We start from the raw sequence: 19,227 nt of genomic DNA on the forward strand, positions 1-19,227 counted from the left end.
TGAGGTGAAAGAATAGATTTTTTATTTTCCAGCCTCCCAATCCCTCTACTCCAGGAAATTTCAAAGATACATTTAGATGTAAAATATATCCTGAAATTTTTATTTTTCTAAATTCAAGATTTAACCTTGAGAAGGTAAAATCAAGAGATGTCAGATGATCTGATCACTTGCTTAAAATAGGATTATAGGTACCTGAGAAAGAACACTTGTTTACCTATTTAATTAAAGGGACAATAAATAAAAATAAACACAGAAAAATATAACATGATTATACAGAACTTTGTTTCTCAAATGAGGAAACTTTGTTCCTTTTTTTAAAATAATTAAGGGTATTAAAATTTCAACACATAGAACACAGAAAATTTATTCTGTTAAGACAAAATCTCTGGTATGTAGGCAGACGGTAAAGAGTAACCTTTTACCTTTGGTGAAGGGGTCAATCAGTAAACCAAGTAAGCAAGCCCCATAAAACTGAGTGCCAAAATTTTAGCACCTTCCAGTGTTTTTCTCAGATTCAGGTATTACACACCAAGGCAAATAAAATTCACTTTCCTAAAGTTTTGTCCTTCACAATGCTTTTTCATATTCTAGAACAAGCCGATACTTGGAACAAAACTACTCATTTTCTCTTGAAAAATAAAAACACATACATAGTTGTATTTCTCTATCACTATTGGTCCAACTCTAGTGATATAATAATCCTTATTATTATGACTTAATTGTAGAAACTAACTTCTGCTTCAGAGAAAGCTGGGAAGCAGGTCATTGAGAACTGTTTTTCACACACGAACATTTTAGCAAAGCTCATGAATATTAACACAACTTTATATATCTATGCATATCCCTTTACACCTTGAAGTGGCAAAAAGAAACATATTTATTAACTTGACCCAAATGTAACTTATTCCATAGCATATCAAAGTAAGAAACAAAAGTATATAAGCTTAAAATTATGTTCAGTAATCAATGATTTAATATTCTATCCAAGAAACAATCCAGGCATATTTGATTATTCATTAATTAATTCAATATCAGTCCAAGGTTTTACATTTCCTAAAGATCATGGAAATTATCTATAATCTGACATAATTCAAAACATAATTACTGTTGGAATAAACAAATTTTGTTAGACTTATGATTCAATATGGTGGAACCCAAAATTACATTTTCAAAAATCTTAAACTTCATTTAGGTGTTAGGTTAGCTAATTTGACCAATAAATCATTATAAAAAGTTCAGGAAATCCAGACTAATTAGTCTCTTCATTTAAAAATAAACTGTACTTAAACATATAGTACTATACTTGTATTATACTGATAATTAGAGAAAAAGACACATAGCTGTTTTTCTCTTTAACCCAAATTACAAACCTCTCTAATTTGTCCACAGATTCATCTTACTATGTGAACTTGAATTTTTAAAAATGTTTTTTGAGCTAGTAGTTTTTATCAGAATGACTGTTTTCCTTTAAAGTCTAGCTCATTCAAAGTATTAGAAGTTAATTTTTACAATTTTTCTGTTAATTTGGGGACTAACCCATTTATATAAGTGCCTATTTATCTCTATAAACTAATCAGAATAGAGTTCCTTAATATGAAGCATAATCTGATTTATTAGTTTACACTGCTCAGAAGTGGGAAAGTATTTCATAGATGTGCAATAAGAGGGCAAAGCCGTCCTCAATTATAGACAAACAGACACACTGAGAACTTAAAAGTTTCAGATCTACAACAACTTCAGTCACAGGCCAAAAATAAACTCAACAGTCCAGATCTCAAAGCTGTTTTTCTTTTCAGTGGGCTTTAAATTCTTAACTGATTAGAGCTCTCACACATAGACAAGAGTGAATAAACCAGATTTTCTGTCATTTCTCACCCATGAGAGAAATAGACTTCTATAGCAGACAGAGATCACCAAGTGGGTCATAAAAACATAGTCTTAATCATTGCCACCAATGAGATTAAATTATGAACTGTGCCTGAAGCAGAAACAATAACAAGACACAAAATCAGTAAGGAGGTGAAAAAAAAAAATCAGTAAGGAGGGCAAAACCTACATAAATAGAGTCCAAAAAAGTTAAGGCTGTGGAGTGGCTGTGAGAGCCAAGAAAAGACCTGCCTTGGCTTGGGTAGATCTTGAGGTGCCATTCTCAAGCAATGCAGTTTACTTAGCTCTATCTGTTGAGTGTACTTGGGTATCTAAGGAAATGTATACTTTTCAAAATGGTAAAATCATGACGCATATAAATATAAAGTGAATACATGTCAAAAGTTTTATTTAACTCATTATAAAAGGAGGGAACCAATATATTAAAACCAATTTCTAGCAACCAATTTAAATCTTAAAACCTAGATGTCTCAATGTATCTTTTTTTTTTAAAGCTTCAAGCTCTTTTTTATAGTTCAAAATTAAAGGACAGGATTTTACATTTTATTTATTTATTTGTTTTAAATATTTATTTATTTGGCTGCACGGGGTATTAGACGTGGCACGCGGGACCTTTTAGGTGTGGCATGAGGGATCTAGTTCCCTGATCAGGGATCGAACCGGGGTCCCCTGCACTGGGAGCATGGAGTCTTAGCCATTGGACCACCAGGGAAGTCCCTTAGACAGGATTTTACATTTTAAAATGTTTTTTATCTACAACTTTGTTTAGAAAGTTTCTCTTAAATCGCTCCAGAATTCCAGTCCTTATATACCTGCATCTTTCCTATCAGAGTTCCTTTTATTATTGGAACTACTTAGTTAAGAAGGTCTGCAATTCTAAGACTTTAGACAAGATTTCATTTGCTTGAAGTGAATACAAAAATGGAGGAATAAAAAAAATCAGGGATGTCATAAAATATATAGAAGGTTATAATTTTACAAGTGTAATATGCAGCATGGAGCATGTAATATTCTGCTTCTACATTTGCCATTTCAGAAATAAATGACTCATAGTGGAGACATGGAAGCAACCTAAATGTCTATTGACAGATGAATGGATCAAGAAAATGTATATGTGTGTGTGTACACACACACACACACACACACACACACACACACACACACACACACTGGAATATTACTCAGCCATAAAAAAGAATGAAATAATGCTATTTGCAGCAACATGGATGGACCTAGAGATTACCGTATTAAGTGAAGTGAGTCAAAGACAAATGTCATATGATATCACTTATATGTGGAATCTAAAAGGATGATACAAATGAACTTATTTACAAAACAGAATTAGACATAGAAAACAAACTTATGGTTACCAAAGGTTATAGCAGGGGGAGGGGGTGGAGATAAATTAGGAGTTCAGCATTAACAAATACACACTACTATATATGAAATAGGTAAACAAAAAGGACCTACTTTATAGCATAGGGAACTATACTCAATATCTTGTAATCACCTATAATTGAAAATAATCTGAAAAATAATATATATATAAAACTGAAACACTTTTCTGTAAATTTGAAACATTGTAAATAAGATATACTTCATTTAAAAAAATGACTCAGTTACTATGTTTCATTGATTCCAAAATGCATATTTCTTCTTATTTAACATCTCAGAAATCTGGGTAAGTTTTATGTTAATAGCCATTGGCTATTTTTTTCTACTTTTGATGTTTTTGCAATTGGGATGTGTCTTATAGTTAGTGGCATCTTAGGTAAAATATGATACTGTTGTCCCCTGGAAATGCTATTCCGTGACATAATAAAGATGTTAAACCAGAGTAGAAACAGTTTAGATACTGAATGTTAATGAAACTACGTTCATAGTTGTAGTCAGTCACAATATGGTCTTTGAACAAAATTGTAGGTAAAGAGGAATCCTTTTATTTACAAAATGATATGTGTAATATATGAAATGGTGAACAAAGCAGACACTACAGCTCTCATAAAGCTTATAGACTACAGCAGCATTGTCCAGTGGAAACATAAGGTGATCTACATGTGTAATTTAAAATTTTCTAATAGTCACATTAAAAAAGTAAAAAGTAACAGATGAAATTAAGTTTAAGAAAATACTTTAACCCAATATATCCAAAATATTTCAGCAATCAATACTTTTAAATTATTAATGAGATATTTCTATTTTTCTTACTAAGTCTTTGAAATGGGGTGTGTGTATTTTATACTTACAACACATCTCAAATCAGAGTGGTCACATTTCAAGTGCTCCATGTGGCTATATTGGACAGCAGAGGTCTAGAGGCAGAGATGAACTTGTTTTATATATATATATATATGTAGCTACTTTTCTTTGGAGGGGAGATATTTTTATTTTTTTGAAGAGGTAAAACATACCAAGTTTCAAAAGTATCAGAGTACTCAGTGAGAAGCTTTCCTTAAATCCTGTCCACAGCCACCCATTTCTCCTCCAGTAGGTAACTGCTTTGGTTCTGTGCATTCCCAAATATATCCACATATTTTTTTCCCTTTGTTTCCCACACAAATAGTAGTAGCATATGGCACATCGGTACATCGTTTGGTACATTCTGTTTTTGTATTCACTTAACATATTTTGTAAATCTTTCCACACAATGTTTGCAGAGTTTCCTCATTCTTTTTAATGGCTGCATAATGAATACACCGTAGTTTATTTCACCTTTTTTTTTTTTTGCGGTACGCGGGCCTCTCACTGTTGTGGCCTCTCCCATTGCAGACCACAGGCTCCAAACGCGCAGGCTCAGCGGCCATGGCTCACGGGCCTAGCCGCTCCGTGGCATGTGGGATCTTCCCGGACCGGGGCACGAACCCGTGTCCCCTGCATCGGCAGGCGGACTCTCAACCACTGTGCCACCAGGGAAACCCTATTTCACCTTTTGATGGTTAAAATATTTGTTATTTTTTGCTATTATGAAGACTGCTGCTATGAATATTCTGGCACATGTCACTTCATAGCCAAGGGAATATATTTGTAGGATAAATAGCTAGAAATAGAATTGCTGAATGTGATTACAAGAATTGCTAGAACAGATACTCCCTATAAATATTTCCATTTTGCTCACCATCGTACCCCCAAAACCTAGAATAAATAATATTTGGCATCCAATACATATCTGATGAATGAATTAATAAAGTAGGAAGAGAGGCTTACTTTTCATTACTTCAGCAGTTATTGCCTCGACCTGAATGTTATATTTTGGATAGGATGCTTGTCTTATTCTTATTTTGAGTATTACTTTTCCCAGGAGACATGACCTCTCTCTCTCTGCCTTGGTTTTTCTCACTCTACAACACTCCTCTCCCATCTGATTTAGAGGCAAAAGAAAGCTGGGAAATTACATTACTATTGTGAAATAAAATTCATATTTTAAGGCAAGACAAGAAAATTTTAAACATAAAGATATTCTTCTCTGTCCTTTGGCCTCCGCTGTGCCCCCACTGTGCATTGTGTATCTGCATTATGCATCAACCAAACCTCCATCAGCAGGAATACCTGCTCAACCATAAAGAGCAACATTCTCCCAGCATCAACAAGACAGCTCCTTAAAAGATAACATTCTTTCCTGATCTTGTAAGGGGTCACACGACCTACCACGATGACACTTATATCTGGATTATGTAAACTGTCAATAATATGTCATTTGATGTACAGTCCTTTGTCTCAAAAAACATATAACTGTACCTTCACTTGTAACCCGCGGAACAGTCCTCAGAGCTTTCTGAGATGCTCTTCCCAGGTTATAATCCTCAAATTTGGCTCGGATAAAAATTTCCATTTCTTTCTGGGAGCAACGGATTAATTTTTCATCGACACTATTTAACAAGGCAGACTTTTTAAAATAAAAATTATTAGGGCTAGAGACAATCATCACGTAATGATAAAAGGCTCAACTCAGCAGAAATAGATAATTCTAAACTTACATGCATTTAATAAAGTGGCCTCAAGCTAGAAATGCGAATATCAACAGAACTACAGGGCGAAATAATGAAATCTATCATCACAGTAGATCCAACATTCTCTCAATTACTGATAACCCACATAAGTCACTGTGTCAGGAACCCTTCTCCAAATCGTTACGGAATGCAAGGATGTGTGGTGCCATTATTTTCTAATGCGTGCTCAAAAATGCTTAAGTATGACAGTCCTAAAGAAAGCACAATTGAAAACAGCTGTGTTAACACACCTAGTAAATCCGATTTCTGTGGAAAGCTCATAAAAGGCACATTGGTGTTTCTTTGTTGAAAATTCAGTTCCAAATATTTCAGATATTAGTACTTCCTAAAGAAGTGGGGGGAGTAGGTGAGGGAGTCGGTCGTAATGGCCAAGGCAAACAGGAGGGGAATGTGAACACTTCATTAACATTCACTCAAAAACATTTATTGAACACTTAACTACGTGCAACTCTATTAATTACCAGCCATTTCAGATCTTCGAAGTTCAAAGAGTCTCAAGAATAAACGATTTCTTAAACGTTATTCAGGGGCTTCCCTGGTGGCGCAGGGGTTGAGAATCTGCCTGCCAATGCAAGGGACGAGTTCGAGCCCTGGTCTAGGAAGATCCCACATGCCGCGGGGCAACTGGGCCCGTGAGCGACAATTACTGAGCCTGCGCGTCTGGAGCCTGTGCTCCGCAACAACAGAGGCCGCGATAGTGAGAGGCCCGCGCACCGCGATGAAGAGTGACCCCCGCTTGCCACAACTAGAGAAAGCCCTTGCACAGAAACGAAGACCCAACACGGCCATAAATAAATAAATAAATACATTAAAAAAAAAAAGTTATTCAGGTATTTACACATTACTTAAAACCCTTGTAGACAAAACCGCGGACCTTACGAGACGAGAAAATTGGCGCCAGAGACTTTAGGCGCAGGCAGCGAGGACAGCTATGAGCAATCGGTGGGGTCCTAGGGCAGCCATGGAACTGCTCCTTCCTTCAGGCGGGAGTGTGGTCAGCTATGTCGGGTGCGGGGTGGGGGTGGGGGGGAACCAGAAGGACGCCTCTGCGCAGGCGCTTGCCGCCTAAATCCGCCCAGCGACAAGACTAGTTCTCTTTTCGGTCTCAGACATGGTGAGTGTGGTAGTGTTTTGGGTTGCTGTGTAGATGGGTCGGGAGGAGACTGGGTAGGCTAATGTTTAAGCAGATCAGGCACCAGTGGGTTATTTTCTAGGTATTGGAGAATGGTTGAGTTAAGACACAGGCCTTGGAAGATTTTTTGAGGAGTCAGACAGGGTGAAGTATTACTTAGCGTTTTCTGCAGATCTCGCGGCTGCACATGCGGCCAGACTTCCTCCTATCCGGCGGGCCTCAGGGTTCAACGACCCGGTTACTTAATCTCTCAAAAAAGCCGGCTAGTTCTCTTTTTCTTCTATATATACACGCACATATATATTTCCTTCCATTTGGCCATGAATATATGGTTCAGAATCTTTATAATTATTAATAGTGTGGTCTTGATCTAGTAAATATTAAAGGGATGTGAAGGAAATTAACTGCTTTGTTCTTATTGGTAGTGATCGTGACCTACTTAAAATAAGAACTAGAGCAGCATCCTCATCACCTGGGGGCTTGTAGAAACTAAGACTAACGCTGGAGAAGATTAGGCTAAAGGGACTGCTTGCTTGATAAATAACTTTTGGGGAACATGGAAGGTGCTTTGAAACCTGAGTTTCTAGGATTAATAAAATCTCATTAAAGAAGTTAACTGAAAATTATGGGCTAGCAAGATTTTTATTTTAATGCTTCAACTTTTTGCCACATGTAAGCCATATGTTGTCTTAAATTCGTAAAGTTTGATAGTGTATGTTTATTTTACTTGTTTGGGTGAAAGATAAGCAAAGAGTGATGAAGACGGAGGTAATTTTTTGGGTCGATGATGAGCTGGCATGTATTCTGAATCTAAAGTTGATTATTACTGCTTTAGCTCTAGAATTACCCTGAGACCTGAAAAATACCTGCATCTTTATGAGGGCTTTAGTTCTTTTTTAGTCAGATACTTTTAAAATTGAAAGTTTTTATATGGCAAGATGAAATCAGAATTCAAATGTGTATTGATTATATGCTCCGGGGTCAAACGTTAAAAGATAAAAATGTATGAAATCACTTTTTGTGTGAAAGGGCACACCGCAGAAGGATGTTATTATCAAGTCAGATGCACCCGACACCCTATTAGTGGAGAAGCATGCAGATTATATAGCATCCTATGGCTCAAAGAAAGATGATTACGTATGTATACTTTTATGTTGAAAAGTTTATTTTTAAGGGTGTTGGCCATTCTGCATAAGGTTAGTATGGCCCATGTTTCTTAAAAATGGTATCCAACTCCTGTGTGCCAAGGACTGGTATCTGTGGTTATGGGGCAATGGAATTAACCATGGTCCGTACCAACACTTATTTAGAGGCTTTGGCAGACAAAGTAGATTTCCCTTCCTGCCCAGATTGGTAAGAATTTTGAGGCATGGAATAGATTTACTTTTGTAGTTGAGGTAATGCTTTCAAGGTCAATGATGTGTTGGCATGTATTACCTGAGTTTACGGTGATGTGGGATAACACTTAAGCTCTAGAATTACGCTGAGACCTTGAAAAAGTTTAACCTTGAAGAATGGTGTTCCCAGTTTTCCTCTGTGGGAAAATCTTAGAAAAAATTAAATGAACAACTTAATTGGAAGTAAATATTTTCCCCTGTAGGATACAAAGAGCTGAAATTTACCATGTTGGGAAATAATCTAGTACTGATGAATTCCCATAACCTTGTAGCTATGGAGTTAGGGCCATGTAACACCATGACTATTTAGCTTCATGTGTTCAGTATCTTTAACCTGGCATCAATTCAAACTGACGCATTAAAGTAATTCTGTATTTTAGGAATACTGTATGTCTGAATATTTGAGAATGAGTGGCATCTATTGGGGTCTGACTGTAATGGATCTCATGGGACAGCTACATCGCATGAATAGAGAAGAGATTCTGACATTTATTAAGTCTTGTCAACACGAGTGTGGTGGAATAAGTGCTAGTATTGGACATGATCCTCATCTTTTGTACACTCTTAGTGCTGTCCAGGTAAATACTAATAAAAATTCAGCAGTCTTGGTGATGTATTCTCTTCCGTGAGAGTGGGGAAATTGAAACTAGGTATCAGGAACGTGACAAAATCAGTATGTTAAAAAGTTACTCACCTTTTCAAATGAAGTATATGTTGTACAAGGTCAATGATGTGATGGCATGTATTAGCTGAATCCAAAGTTGATGTAAATTCTAAAATTACACTGAGACCTTGGATGGTAATTATGTTTATCTTCAGAATATGTAAATATTTGAAAATCACTCGGTGGAGTTAGGTTGGTTTGTTCTGAGCAAGAAAAATCCTTTGAAGTTAAGCCACTGAAATCTTTTATTTATTAGACAGCATGACCTGTCGTATCCCAATAGATTACGTTACATAAGTCTTGTCTGATAATAGAAATGTCATGTGGAACATTATTCAGAGAACAGCAAATAGCACAATGGATTACATAAACTGCTCAAAGCCTGTTTACCACATGTGTAGAAGCCTCCTTCATCTGTTTCTTGTATTGGTCAAACTTCTGCATGGCATTTGCTTCTCTCCGTGGCCTGGCCACTTCCTCCCTTTTGTCTCATCTTGCTTTTCATCTAATATCTGGAAATACCAAGCTGCTTGTGGTTCCCTGTTTATACTCTGTCATTTCACAACTCTGCTGTTTTCCGTGGAGTTTTAAAATTTTTATTTATTTTTACATTTTTGGACGAACTGCGCTTGCGGTATCTTAGTTCCCAGACCAGGGATTGAACCCAGGCCCGTGGCAGTGAAAGCGCCAAGTCCTAACCACTGGACCATCAGGGAATTCCCTCCTTGGAGTTAGCTTTGATTTTGATATTAGTGAAAATCCACAAATAAGGGTTTAAAGTCTATGTAAGTTTAGTATATATGATTCTTAGAGTGCTAAGTTAACAATTTATAAATGGAAAAATAATGCTTTGTGGTTAAAGGTTTGTTTGTTGGTAATATCTATAATTTGAATACATAGTAGAAGTAAACATTTGAGAAAAGTTCACAATGTACATAAACAAAAGGACATGCTTGCTTGACAACTTAAAAGGTAGTTGAGGAAGAACATTGTTAGGACAACCTTACCAGTGTTGAAGAGGTATTTACTTACCATGGTTTGTTTTTGTTACAGATTCTTACTCTCTATGATAGTATTAATGTTATTGATGTAAATAAAGTTGTGGAATATGTTCAGAGTCTACAGAAAGAAGATGGTTCTTTCGCTGGAGATATTTGGGGTAATGTCCCTTTAATCCATGGCACCCAAAATACCAATCCAAAAATGTTCTGCTTTGGTGTTTATTGTAGTGATAAGCTTTGTTGCAAATTTTAAAGTTCAGCGAATTGGGGGCTTTGCTAATAACTTACCAGGAGATTTTTAAGTTTTTCATCTTTTCAGGTCCCACTAAGCAGCTGGTCTAACTGGAGTTAATGGTCTGCTGGAAGTTCCAGCATGCACTGTGCTAGTTATATCAGCATACAGGAGTACTGGAACAGAGGGGGCCAGTCTAAAAGATAAGGTAGGTGAAACTTTTTTCCCCAATATTTGGTGGCTTTGTAAAGTTTTTTAAAAACTTTCTGGCAAGGGGAAAATATTCAAAAAACTTTACAAACTTACTGAATATTTGAGTGGAGGGAGGGAATAGTATTTGACTTGATAAATGTAGATAATCTCTGCTTTAGGGCTGAATACAGTGCAGGCAGGAGAGACCAGCTGCTTCATGGGATGTGAAAATCTACTTTTATATAATAGGGTAAGTTTATTATTCTGAGAAATTGACTAGTCTTTCTTTCTGTCACCTTTCTGGGGCTTTGAAAGCAATTTATTTGTTTATATTTTTCACAAAGCAGTTTTCTAGTTCTTAGTTTCCTTTGAAATAAAGTAAGTGATTATGGATCACTTTTTAAAGATTTAGCTTTCCTCCTGGTGACTAACATGTACTTACATGCTAAGCCTGAACTCTTGGAAATTTAACCATGGTAGTTGTACAGATGATGTTTTTAATTAACTTTTACTACATAATATGATCAGAAGCCTCTGACAACAAAATGTTTTGGCTTGATCCCTTTATTTTTAGGAGAAATCGACACAAGATTCTCTTTTTGTGCGGTGGCAACCTTGGCTCTATTGGTAAGTTTTAAATGTTGTATTGGAATGATTAAGCTTCCATGATTATTCTGGAATTTAATAGGTATATTTTGTTTACAGGGGAAGCTGGATGCTATTAATGTGGAAAAGGCAATCGAATTTGTTTTATCATGTATGAACTTTGATGGTGGATTTGGTTGCAGGCCAGGTTCTGAATCCCATGCTGGGCAGGTAATTTATCAATCTAGATTAAAATGTAGTGTCAGTTTTGAAGGGATAACCCGTGTAATTGGGAAAATAACAAGTTAATTTGACTGAATGTAATATAATGTGGGATGTTATATAAGAATTAATTGCTGATTAAGGAAGGCGTTTTTTACAGTAGTGTACTTTGTATGCAGTCCCCTGTTGGTGAAATCCTCTGACCCAGGTAAACGTAAGTAGTTTTGTAATTACCAAAAATATATTTTGATTTTCGATTAGTTTTTAACCAGGTGAAAACATTCCCTGCCTATCCCCAAGACCTGTTTGCTTGTGCCAGAGGATGTTGTATATGTAAATGGTTGTCAAATAAAGCTTGCTTTTAGCCATGAAGAAATTGTGACAGTAGTCTTGCATTGCAAAGTTGCATCCTAGTAGTGTTGGATTTGTTCAAATAATTGTGTTTTTGTTTGCAATTCTTACTGTCAGCAAATTTTTAGATAGAAAATGGAGCTTTAATAATTTAAGTAGTTTTTATCACCATGTTACTGTTGAAAAACTATTATACACATGTACTTTATGTCTGTAATTTTAGATCTATTGTTGCACAGGATTCCTGGCTATTACTAGTCAGTTGCATCGAGTAAATTCTGATTTACTTGGTTGGTGGCTTTGTGAACGACAGCTTCCATCAGGTGGACTCAATGGAAGGCCAGAGAAGGTATCTATCGTTTCATAAGATTAACTTTTTTTTTTTTTTTTTTTTGGCGGTACGCGGGCCTCTCAGTGTTGTGGTCTCTCCCATTGCGGAGCACAGGCTCCGGACGCCCAGGCTCAGTGGCCATGGCTCACAGGCCCAGCCGCTCCGCAGCGTGTGGGATCTTCCCGGACTGGGGCGCGAACCTGGTACCCTGCATCGCCAGCCGGACTCTCAACTACTGTGCCACCAGGGAAGCCCAAGATTAACTTTTTAAGTTTAAAAAACCTGGATTGAGCACTTAAATTTTTGTCTTATATATCTCAGTATTGCTCTTGTAAATTGATAATGAGCTTTTCACCTTAACTACTTTGCATTATGTATATCTGGGAGTCAAAGGCTTCTAGTAACACATGCATCTTGTACAGAAATCTCCATGCCTACTTATGGGGGGTGGGGAAGGACAGTGGATTTGCCAAATGAAAGATTTTTTTAAAAAATTGGATTACAACATTTTTATTTAAAATCTTTGTTAATTTTTAAAGAAAAACCCAATTTGTTTAGCTTTCACACACTCTGAATTGGGTCTGTAACGACCAGGTAGTAAATATTTTTAGCTTTGACCTATGGTCTTGTTACACATACGAATTTCATAATTTTCCCATCGCCAAACTATTATTTTAAAAAATCATTTACACATACTAAAAGCTATTCCTGTGGTCTAGATTTGACTCAGTGGCTGTAGCCTGCTGAGCCCCTGACCTAAAATATGATAGAGCATGGTGATGCTTTTATCTGGGTCATTGTATTTTTGTTTAATTTTGCTTGCTCAGTATTTCTGAATAAGTTAATGGGTAGGAAAATAACCACAAGTGGTTTCTAGTTAAGATCCAATGAAAAACCTGGGCAGCTTTTCAATAAGTAGAAGATGGTTGGGGGTGAGGATTGCACTTAAAATCTAGGACAGCTGTTTTTTTTTTTTTTTTGCGGTTCGCAGGCCTCTCACTGCCGTGGCCTCTCCCGTTGCGGAGCACAGGCTCCGGACACGCAGGCTCAGTGGCCATGGCTCACGGGCCCAGCCGCTCCGCGGCATGTGGGATCTTCCTGGACCGGGGCGCGAACCCCAGTCCCCTGCATCAGCAGGCGGACTCAACCACTGGGCTGCCAGGGAAGCCCTAGGACAGCTTTTAATGTGCCTGTGAATCACCTAAGGATCTTGTTGAAATTCGGTCTGAGGTGGGAACGTCTGCATTTCTTAAGTTACCATTATTTGAGGAGCCAGGGTGATTTTTTTTTTTTTTTTTTTTTTTTAAGCATGTTGTGCACTGCTTGGACAGCACTTACTGAAAATGCTCTACCTAAGGCAGTGGAACATATAGTACCATAGATCTCATGAGCCTTACCACCAGATTCTTGGATTAAGGGGCTTATTTAGGTATTCATTGCAAATAGAAGATAAGGTAGATGGATGGTTATCACTGAGTACTGAAACTGAAACATTCAGCATGGTTTTCTATGGAATGGAGTGTTTGGTCTTCTTTTTAACAGTGATTATCTTTAATTCTAAGCAATTGTATTTATGGACTTAAGTGTTTCAAACACTACATTGTCAATATATCCCTTGATTCCCTTCCCACCCCCAATATTTGGGCCAGAAAGTAAAATTGAGGCAACTTGTGGCTTTTTCCTCCTAGTTACCAGATGTGTGCTATTCTTGGTGGGTGTTGGCTTCCCTAAAGATAATTGGAAGGCTTCACTGGATTGACAGAGAGAAACTGCGCAGTTTCATTTTAGCATGTCAAGATGAAGAAACGGGAGGATTTGCGGACAGGCCAGGAGATATGGCAAGTATATTTGTGACTGTTTATGTAACAGTTAAAATTTTCAGTGTTGCTTTGTGTTTTAAGGGTTCTAAGTTTCCAGAATTAGGAATAGGGGGGTGGGGGGAAAGGATGGTATTTCCAAGTGTTGCTTTGAAGGGATGCTTTTTAAATAATTGTCATTTAAGAATATATGAAAGATCTAAAACAAGTTTACAGAAATTTCTGGTCACTTATTGCCAAGAAATGAGTGTGTGGACCAGGTTCTGTGTTTAAAAACACAATTTGAAACCATCATTATTTCAGAAAACTTTAAGCATATGTTCAAATAAAGAGAATACAGTAGGCTCCAGTATAATCATTGTTCAGAAGCAGGGTTTTAGAAGTTTCCATTTTGTAATACTCTATAAATTCTTATTTTTTTAATAGGTAGATCCTTTTCATACTCTATTTGGAATTGCTGGATTGTCACTTTTGGGAGAAGAACAGATTAAACCTGTTAGCCCTGTTTTTTGCATGCCTGAAGAAATACTTCGGAGAGTGAATGTTCAGCCTGAACTAGTGAGCTAGATTAGATCCCTTGATGCAAAAGTTGCTTAGTGTAGTTTTACTGTCTTAACATTTCAGTATTTGAAGTGCTTAACAAACTTAATGGCTGCCATGTTAATATTTTGTACATGAATTGTGTTGATTTTAATAAATTATATAATTATACATACTGTAAATTAGAGACCTTTATTGTACCTTCAGCTTTCCGTTTTCTTCTGGAATGCTGTTATTCTGAGCGTAATATTTTGTTTATGCTTCAGTGTATTTATCTTGTTTGTCTCCATAACAGCAAACTGAGTTGAACTCTAGCTGATGAAGTCTTGTGTTCTGATTTTCCCATGTACTCCCTTGATATGTTATATATAACTATAGTTAATATAAATTGGTCTTTGTCAATGAGAATGTTAACTGATAAAGAATTGATGAACCCCATAGAAATTAAAAGATGAAAAAAATAAATGGCTGAAATTTGGGAATATTTCATATGTTTGTGGTTACTGAGCTGGTTACAAAGTGATTTAAGTAAGTGACAATTCACCATCTTGGAATAGGATTGCAATCTGGACTATATTCTCACTTTCTAATATTTTATGTCAGAATGCCAAGGGAGATTGTTGGCTTTTTTCCCTGCGGAGTAAGGAAACACAAGTTGATAGTTGCCACAGTATTTTTTTGTTAACTGTGTTTTCAGAAAGATGAGACCACAGCTAATCTCTTATAAGAGTTTTATGTTCTTGGTGAAAATGAAGTATTTTAATGAACATTTTTCTTGATGGAAGTTGAAATTTGCTCGAGTGTCTTTGCAATACCCTGTGTAAGAGTTAGAGAATCTTCTTACATGTGTGTAGTGATGATTCTCAACACTTGGCCAATGTGAGATTGAAATGTCTAGCATTGTTGTTTTTTTGTTTGTTTGTTTGTTTGTTTTTTGTGGTACGCGGGCCTCTCACTGTTGTGGCCTCTCCCATTGCGGAGCACAGGCTCCAAACACGTAGACTCAGCGGCCATGGCTCACGGGCCTAGCCGCTCCGTGGCATGTGGGATCTTCCCGGACCGGGTGGACCAGGGCACGAACCCGTGTCCCCTGCATCGGCAGGTGGACTCTCAACCACTGTGCCACCAGGGAAGCCCTAGCATTGTTTTTTTTACCAGTTCACTAATTTAAAGGGTTTGAGTTGCATTTGCCAGTATTTTGTTTCTGAAGGTTTGGAAGTCATTGGATGGAACATAATTTTATTTAAGTGTTGTCATTGGAAGTTGGAGTTTTGAGGACTGCAGTCATTGCATGTGGATGAACTGTTCTATGAATACCTGATTTATTGACATATTAACAATTGCACGAATTGAGTAATGCATTTCTTCTAATAGTGTCCAGAGTATTCTGTTTTCAATCCTGGCATCTCTACGAAGTTGGTATTACTGTGTATTCAAGAAAAGTAAGCAGGCACAAAATTTCCCAAAGGTCATTTGTTGTAAAGCTAGTTTGAGTTTTTGTAGTCTGCTCTTAACCAGTTCATACCTATGTGTGAAAACCCAGTACTAGAAATTGAGAGAGAGGAAACTGTCCAAGAAATAACTCTTCTTAACCTGGTTCCTCCTATACTGTGCACACAGCCATATGCTTACTGGGTGAAGGGCAATCTTGCAGTGATAACAGCCCTGTGAATATTTAAGCTGTAAGGGGTTAGTGGCTCTTTAGCCAGGAAACCAATGTTAAATGGTTTGTACTACTGTGTGAGCATTAAATTTGTTTCCACTATCACAGGCACTGCGTGCAGTGGTGACAGTTTATGTGATTAAAAAGAAACTAGTGTATTTGGAGGTATGTGCGGAATGTTAGCCCCAAATACCTTGTGATAAGGAAATAAGGTGCAGTGCGAATAATGGGTCTGCCAAGTTGGATTGATGGGCCCAGAATTCCTTTCAGCTGAGGAGGTCTGTACCTTACATTTAGCTCGACCAAATCCTGTGGGAGGTGACGGGACCGGAACGCGTGGAAGTACATTCCTCTGTGTGGATGGGGGGGGAGGGGCGGGGAAGGTGGGCGGTTGCAGCACGGGCTCTGCGCCTGTGCCTTGCGGGCTCTGCGCCTGCGCCTTGCGGGCTCTGCGCCTGTGCCTTGCGGGCTCTGCGCCTGCGCCGTGCAGCTTCGTGCGCCTGCGCACCATACTCGCACTTTTCCCGGCGTCGCTTCTGCCTTTGGGACCTGCGGAGGTGTGTTCTGAGAGGGCTTATGAGCATGCTGAGTCCTGAGGTCCCACCAACTTCGCCTTCTGCCCCTGCAGTTTCCCCTTCCTTGGTAGAGGCTCGGTCCCAGGGTCCCCGCTACAATTTCGGACTCCAGGAGACTCCTCAGAGATGTCCTTCAGCCCAGGCCGCCTCTTCGTCCTCCCCTCCAGGCACGTCTGGAGCGGCGGGCGACCGGAGCGGCAGCAGCAGCCTTCCTCGGCACCCGCCCAGCGCGCGGCCAGCTCAAGGTAAGGAGCGGTTGTGTGAATTCCCGGAGGCTCAGGGAGCTGTGGTTGGTGGTTACCACAGAGAAGTATCGGTTGGGGTTTGTTTGGAAGATGAGAATGGGATGCTCCGGGAATTTAGTGTTTCTGAGTGACTAAAGGGCTGGACTCTACTTCAAATTAGTTTCATTACAAGGCTGTGATGGCGGGTGGCTTGGTTCTGAGGCGGGTTGCATTAACGTCCGGTGTGATGTCCCAGCTCTCTGCCCCTGATGACAGATGCCTGAATTTGTGCATGAGTTTGATGATAGAAGTGGTGAACCTCTCGGCTCCTGAGCTTAACTCACCAAGTCCTTCTAGGATGCCGTGAAAACAGACCAGATTTAACATTTTATCTAATTGAGGTGAATGATACGTTTAGTCTGAAAAATGTGTTTCAAGGAGAGTTCAACTCGTTTATTTTATACTCAGTCACTCTCCATGGCAAAATAATCACCTTTTTTTTCCAGACAGCATTGCAAGTCAATGATAAGGTAACAAATGCCAAATTCAGTGGTCACTTTTCGGTTCATCTTGTGTGACCTTTCCACTGTGTTTAATGTTCTTGACGGGTCTTCTCTTAAACCGTCTTAATTTGCTTTCGTTGATTCCACTCTCCCCTGTTTTTCTCCTGCCTTCCAGAGAACTATGCTTACCTTTGTTAGTTCCCAAATTATTGGTTTGTCCTTGGAGGTTTTTTCCTATGCCACTTCTGTCTGGATGTGACTATCACCACAGCCCAGATCTCATCTGTGCTCCAGATTCCTATTTCAGTCTGTTCTGAAGTTTCTGGTGAGGAACCAGTGGAAATCCTCAGACTCCCTATATGATTAATTTAATTCACCTCTGCAGCTCCTCAACCTGTTTCTCTTACTTATCTCAGTCATTGGGTTTTCTAAATCTTAAACCTAGGAGACCAATAATTCGAGTATTCCCTCACTCATAACATCCAAATAGTTAAATTCTATCTGACTTTATCTTTTAAATAATTATGTACTTTTCTATCTCTGTGCCATTACAGGCCCTTACGATTTTATGTCTGAGTTATTGCCTCATACTCCTAAGTATTCTTTCTTTCAAGCTTACTTACAGTGTCACTAGAGTTATATGGAAAATGAAAATCTTTTTTTAATTCTCTCTTTTTTAAAATTAATTAATTTATTTTTGGCTGTATTGGGTCTTCGTTGCTGCACGCCGGATTTTCTCTAGTTGTGGCGAGCAGGGGCTACTCTTCGTTGAGGTGTGCAGGCTTCTCATTGCAGTGGCTTCTCTTGTGGAGCATGGGCTCTAGGCATACAAGCTTCAGTAGTTGCAGTACGCGGGCTCAGTAGTTGCAGCTCATGGGCTCTAGAGCACAGGCTCAGTAGTTGTGGTGCATGGGCTTAGTTGTTCCGCGGCATGTGGGATCTTCCCGCACCAGGGCTTGAACCTGTGTCCCCTGCCTTGGCAGGTGGATCCTTAACCACTGCACCACCAGGGAGGTCCCGGAAAATGAAAATCTTATGTCCCTTGGCACTTCAGTCCGTGACTCTGTATTTGCAGTTAAAAAAATCATACTTTTTTTTTTTTTAAATCATATTCTTTATTAGGACATCCAAGGCCATTTGGGATCTGTTTTCAATTTTTGCAGTCTTATCTCTTATCATTTCTTAATAATTACCCTACTTTCTAACCTAACTGACCTACTTGCAGTTCCTCCAAGGCAACATACATGTTTACGTTGTCAGTATAATCCCCCCTTTGTGAAATGCTTTTTCAACAGTAATAACATCCACTAATCAACGAGCACTACTCTGTTCTAGCTTCTTACTTGGCATTTTGTATCTCTGATCCTCACAATAATTCTGCAAGGTAGATTTTTCTTTTGTCCCAATTTTACAGAGGGAGTTTGCCACCCCATGGTTTATAGTGTTGGAGAGGAGTTAGGGCTGTATATGAAGGTTTGAGAATTGTCAGGAAATAGATATTAATAGAAACCAAAATAATAGATGAGATGCCCAGAGAAAATGTATAATTTTGATTTTGAGAGAAAGTGAAAAAGTATGGAACCTTGGGAAGCCAACAGTCAAGAGTCAGACAGAGGGAAAAAGGACCTGGCAAAGGAAACTAAAAAGAAGTGGTTTAAGGAGAATCAAGTTAGAGAATTGTCATGGAAATCAAGGGGAAGAGGAGAAAAGAGACCCAATATATACTTTTAAGAACTTCTGTGTGTGCCCACAACATTGTAAATCAGCTATACTTCAAGTAAAAAACAAACAAAAAAACCTCTTATGTGCCAAGACACTATGCTAGGCTGTTTATGTACATTCCTTCATATTTTATGACAACCCTATAAAATAGGTAATGTCTTATATCAGCAGGTAAGTAACTA

At 38.3% G+C, this 19,227-nt stretch overlaps 2 protein-coding genes and 3 non-coding genes across 5 annotated transcripts in view; all 5 read left to right on the forward strand.

Annotated features, from left to right (window-relative positions):
* The first annotated feature begins 6,993 nt into the window (after nucleotides 1-6,993).
* Nucleotides 6,994-14,842, forward strand: RABGGTB (Rab geranylgeranyltransferase subunit beta). The gene is made up of 9 exons (XM_065875788.1): nucleotides 6,994-7,008; nucleotides 8,056-8,163; nucleotides 8,804-9,001; nucleotides 10,141-10,246; nucleotides 11,087-11,139; nucleotides 11,218-11,328; nucleotides 11,894-12,019; nucleotides 13,690-13,839; nucleotides 14,245-14,842. Exons 1-9 carry the CDS (start codon nucleotides 7,006-7,008, stop codon nucleotides 14,383-14,385), a joined length of 996 nt encoding a protein of 331 aa, XP_065731860.1. The 5' UTR covers nucleotides 6,994-7,005; the 3' UTR covers nucleotides 14,386-14,842.
* On the forward strand, nucleotides 7,806-7,884 carry LOC136140887 (small nucleolar RNA SNORD45). Its single transcript, XR_010657677.1, has one exon. It is a non-coding gene; the product is annotated as a small nucleolar RNA SNORD45 (small nucleolar RNA).
* Nucleotides 8,437-8,519, forward strand: LOC136140894 (small nucleolar RNA SNORD45). Its single transcript, XR_010657678.1, has one exon. It is a non-coding gene; the product is annotated as a small nucleolar RNA SNORD45 (small nucleolar RNA).
* LOC136140879 (small nucleolar RNA SNORD45) lies at nucleotides 9,146-9,217 on the forward strand. The gene has a single exon (XR_010657676.1). It is a non-coding gene; the product is annotated as a small nucleolar RNA SNORD45 (small nucleolar RNA).
* Nucleotides 14,843-16,603: 1,761 nt separating the features above from the next.
* The window catches only part of MSH4 (mutS homolog 4), a 96,713-nt gene continuing 94,089 nt past the window's right edge, over nucleotides 16,604-19,227 (forward strand). Inside the window, exon 1 of the mRNA XM_065881894.1 lies at nucleotides 16,604-16,841. Within this exon, the coding sequence (XP_065737966.1) occupies nucleotides 16,604-16,841 (238 nt within the window). The remainder of the gene's footprint in view (nucleotides 16,842-19,227) is intronic.

The sequence above is a fragment of the Phocoena phocoena genome, chromosome 1 (genome assembly GCF_963924675.1).
Source record: "Phocoena phocoena chromosome 1, mPhoPho1.1, whole genome shotgun sequence".
Lineage (NCBI taxonomy): Eukaryota > Metazoa > Chordata > Mammalia > Artiodactyla > Phocoenidae > Phocoena > Phocoena phocoena.

What these genes read in the sequence shown, in the direction of transcription:
- RABGGTB (XM_065875788.1), top strand. An exon ending in GCTCAAAGAAAGATGATTAC is followed by an intron (nt 8,164 to 8,803) that starts GTATGTATACTT and finishes TCTGTATTTTAG; the next exon opens with GAATACTGTATGTCTGAATA. An exon ending in TTTCGCTGGAGATATTTGGG is followed by an intron (nt 10,247 to 11,086) that starts GTAATGTCCCTT and finishes CTTTATTTTTAG; the next exon opens with GAGAAATCGACACAAGATTC.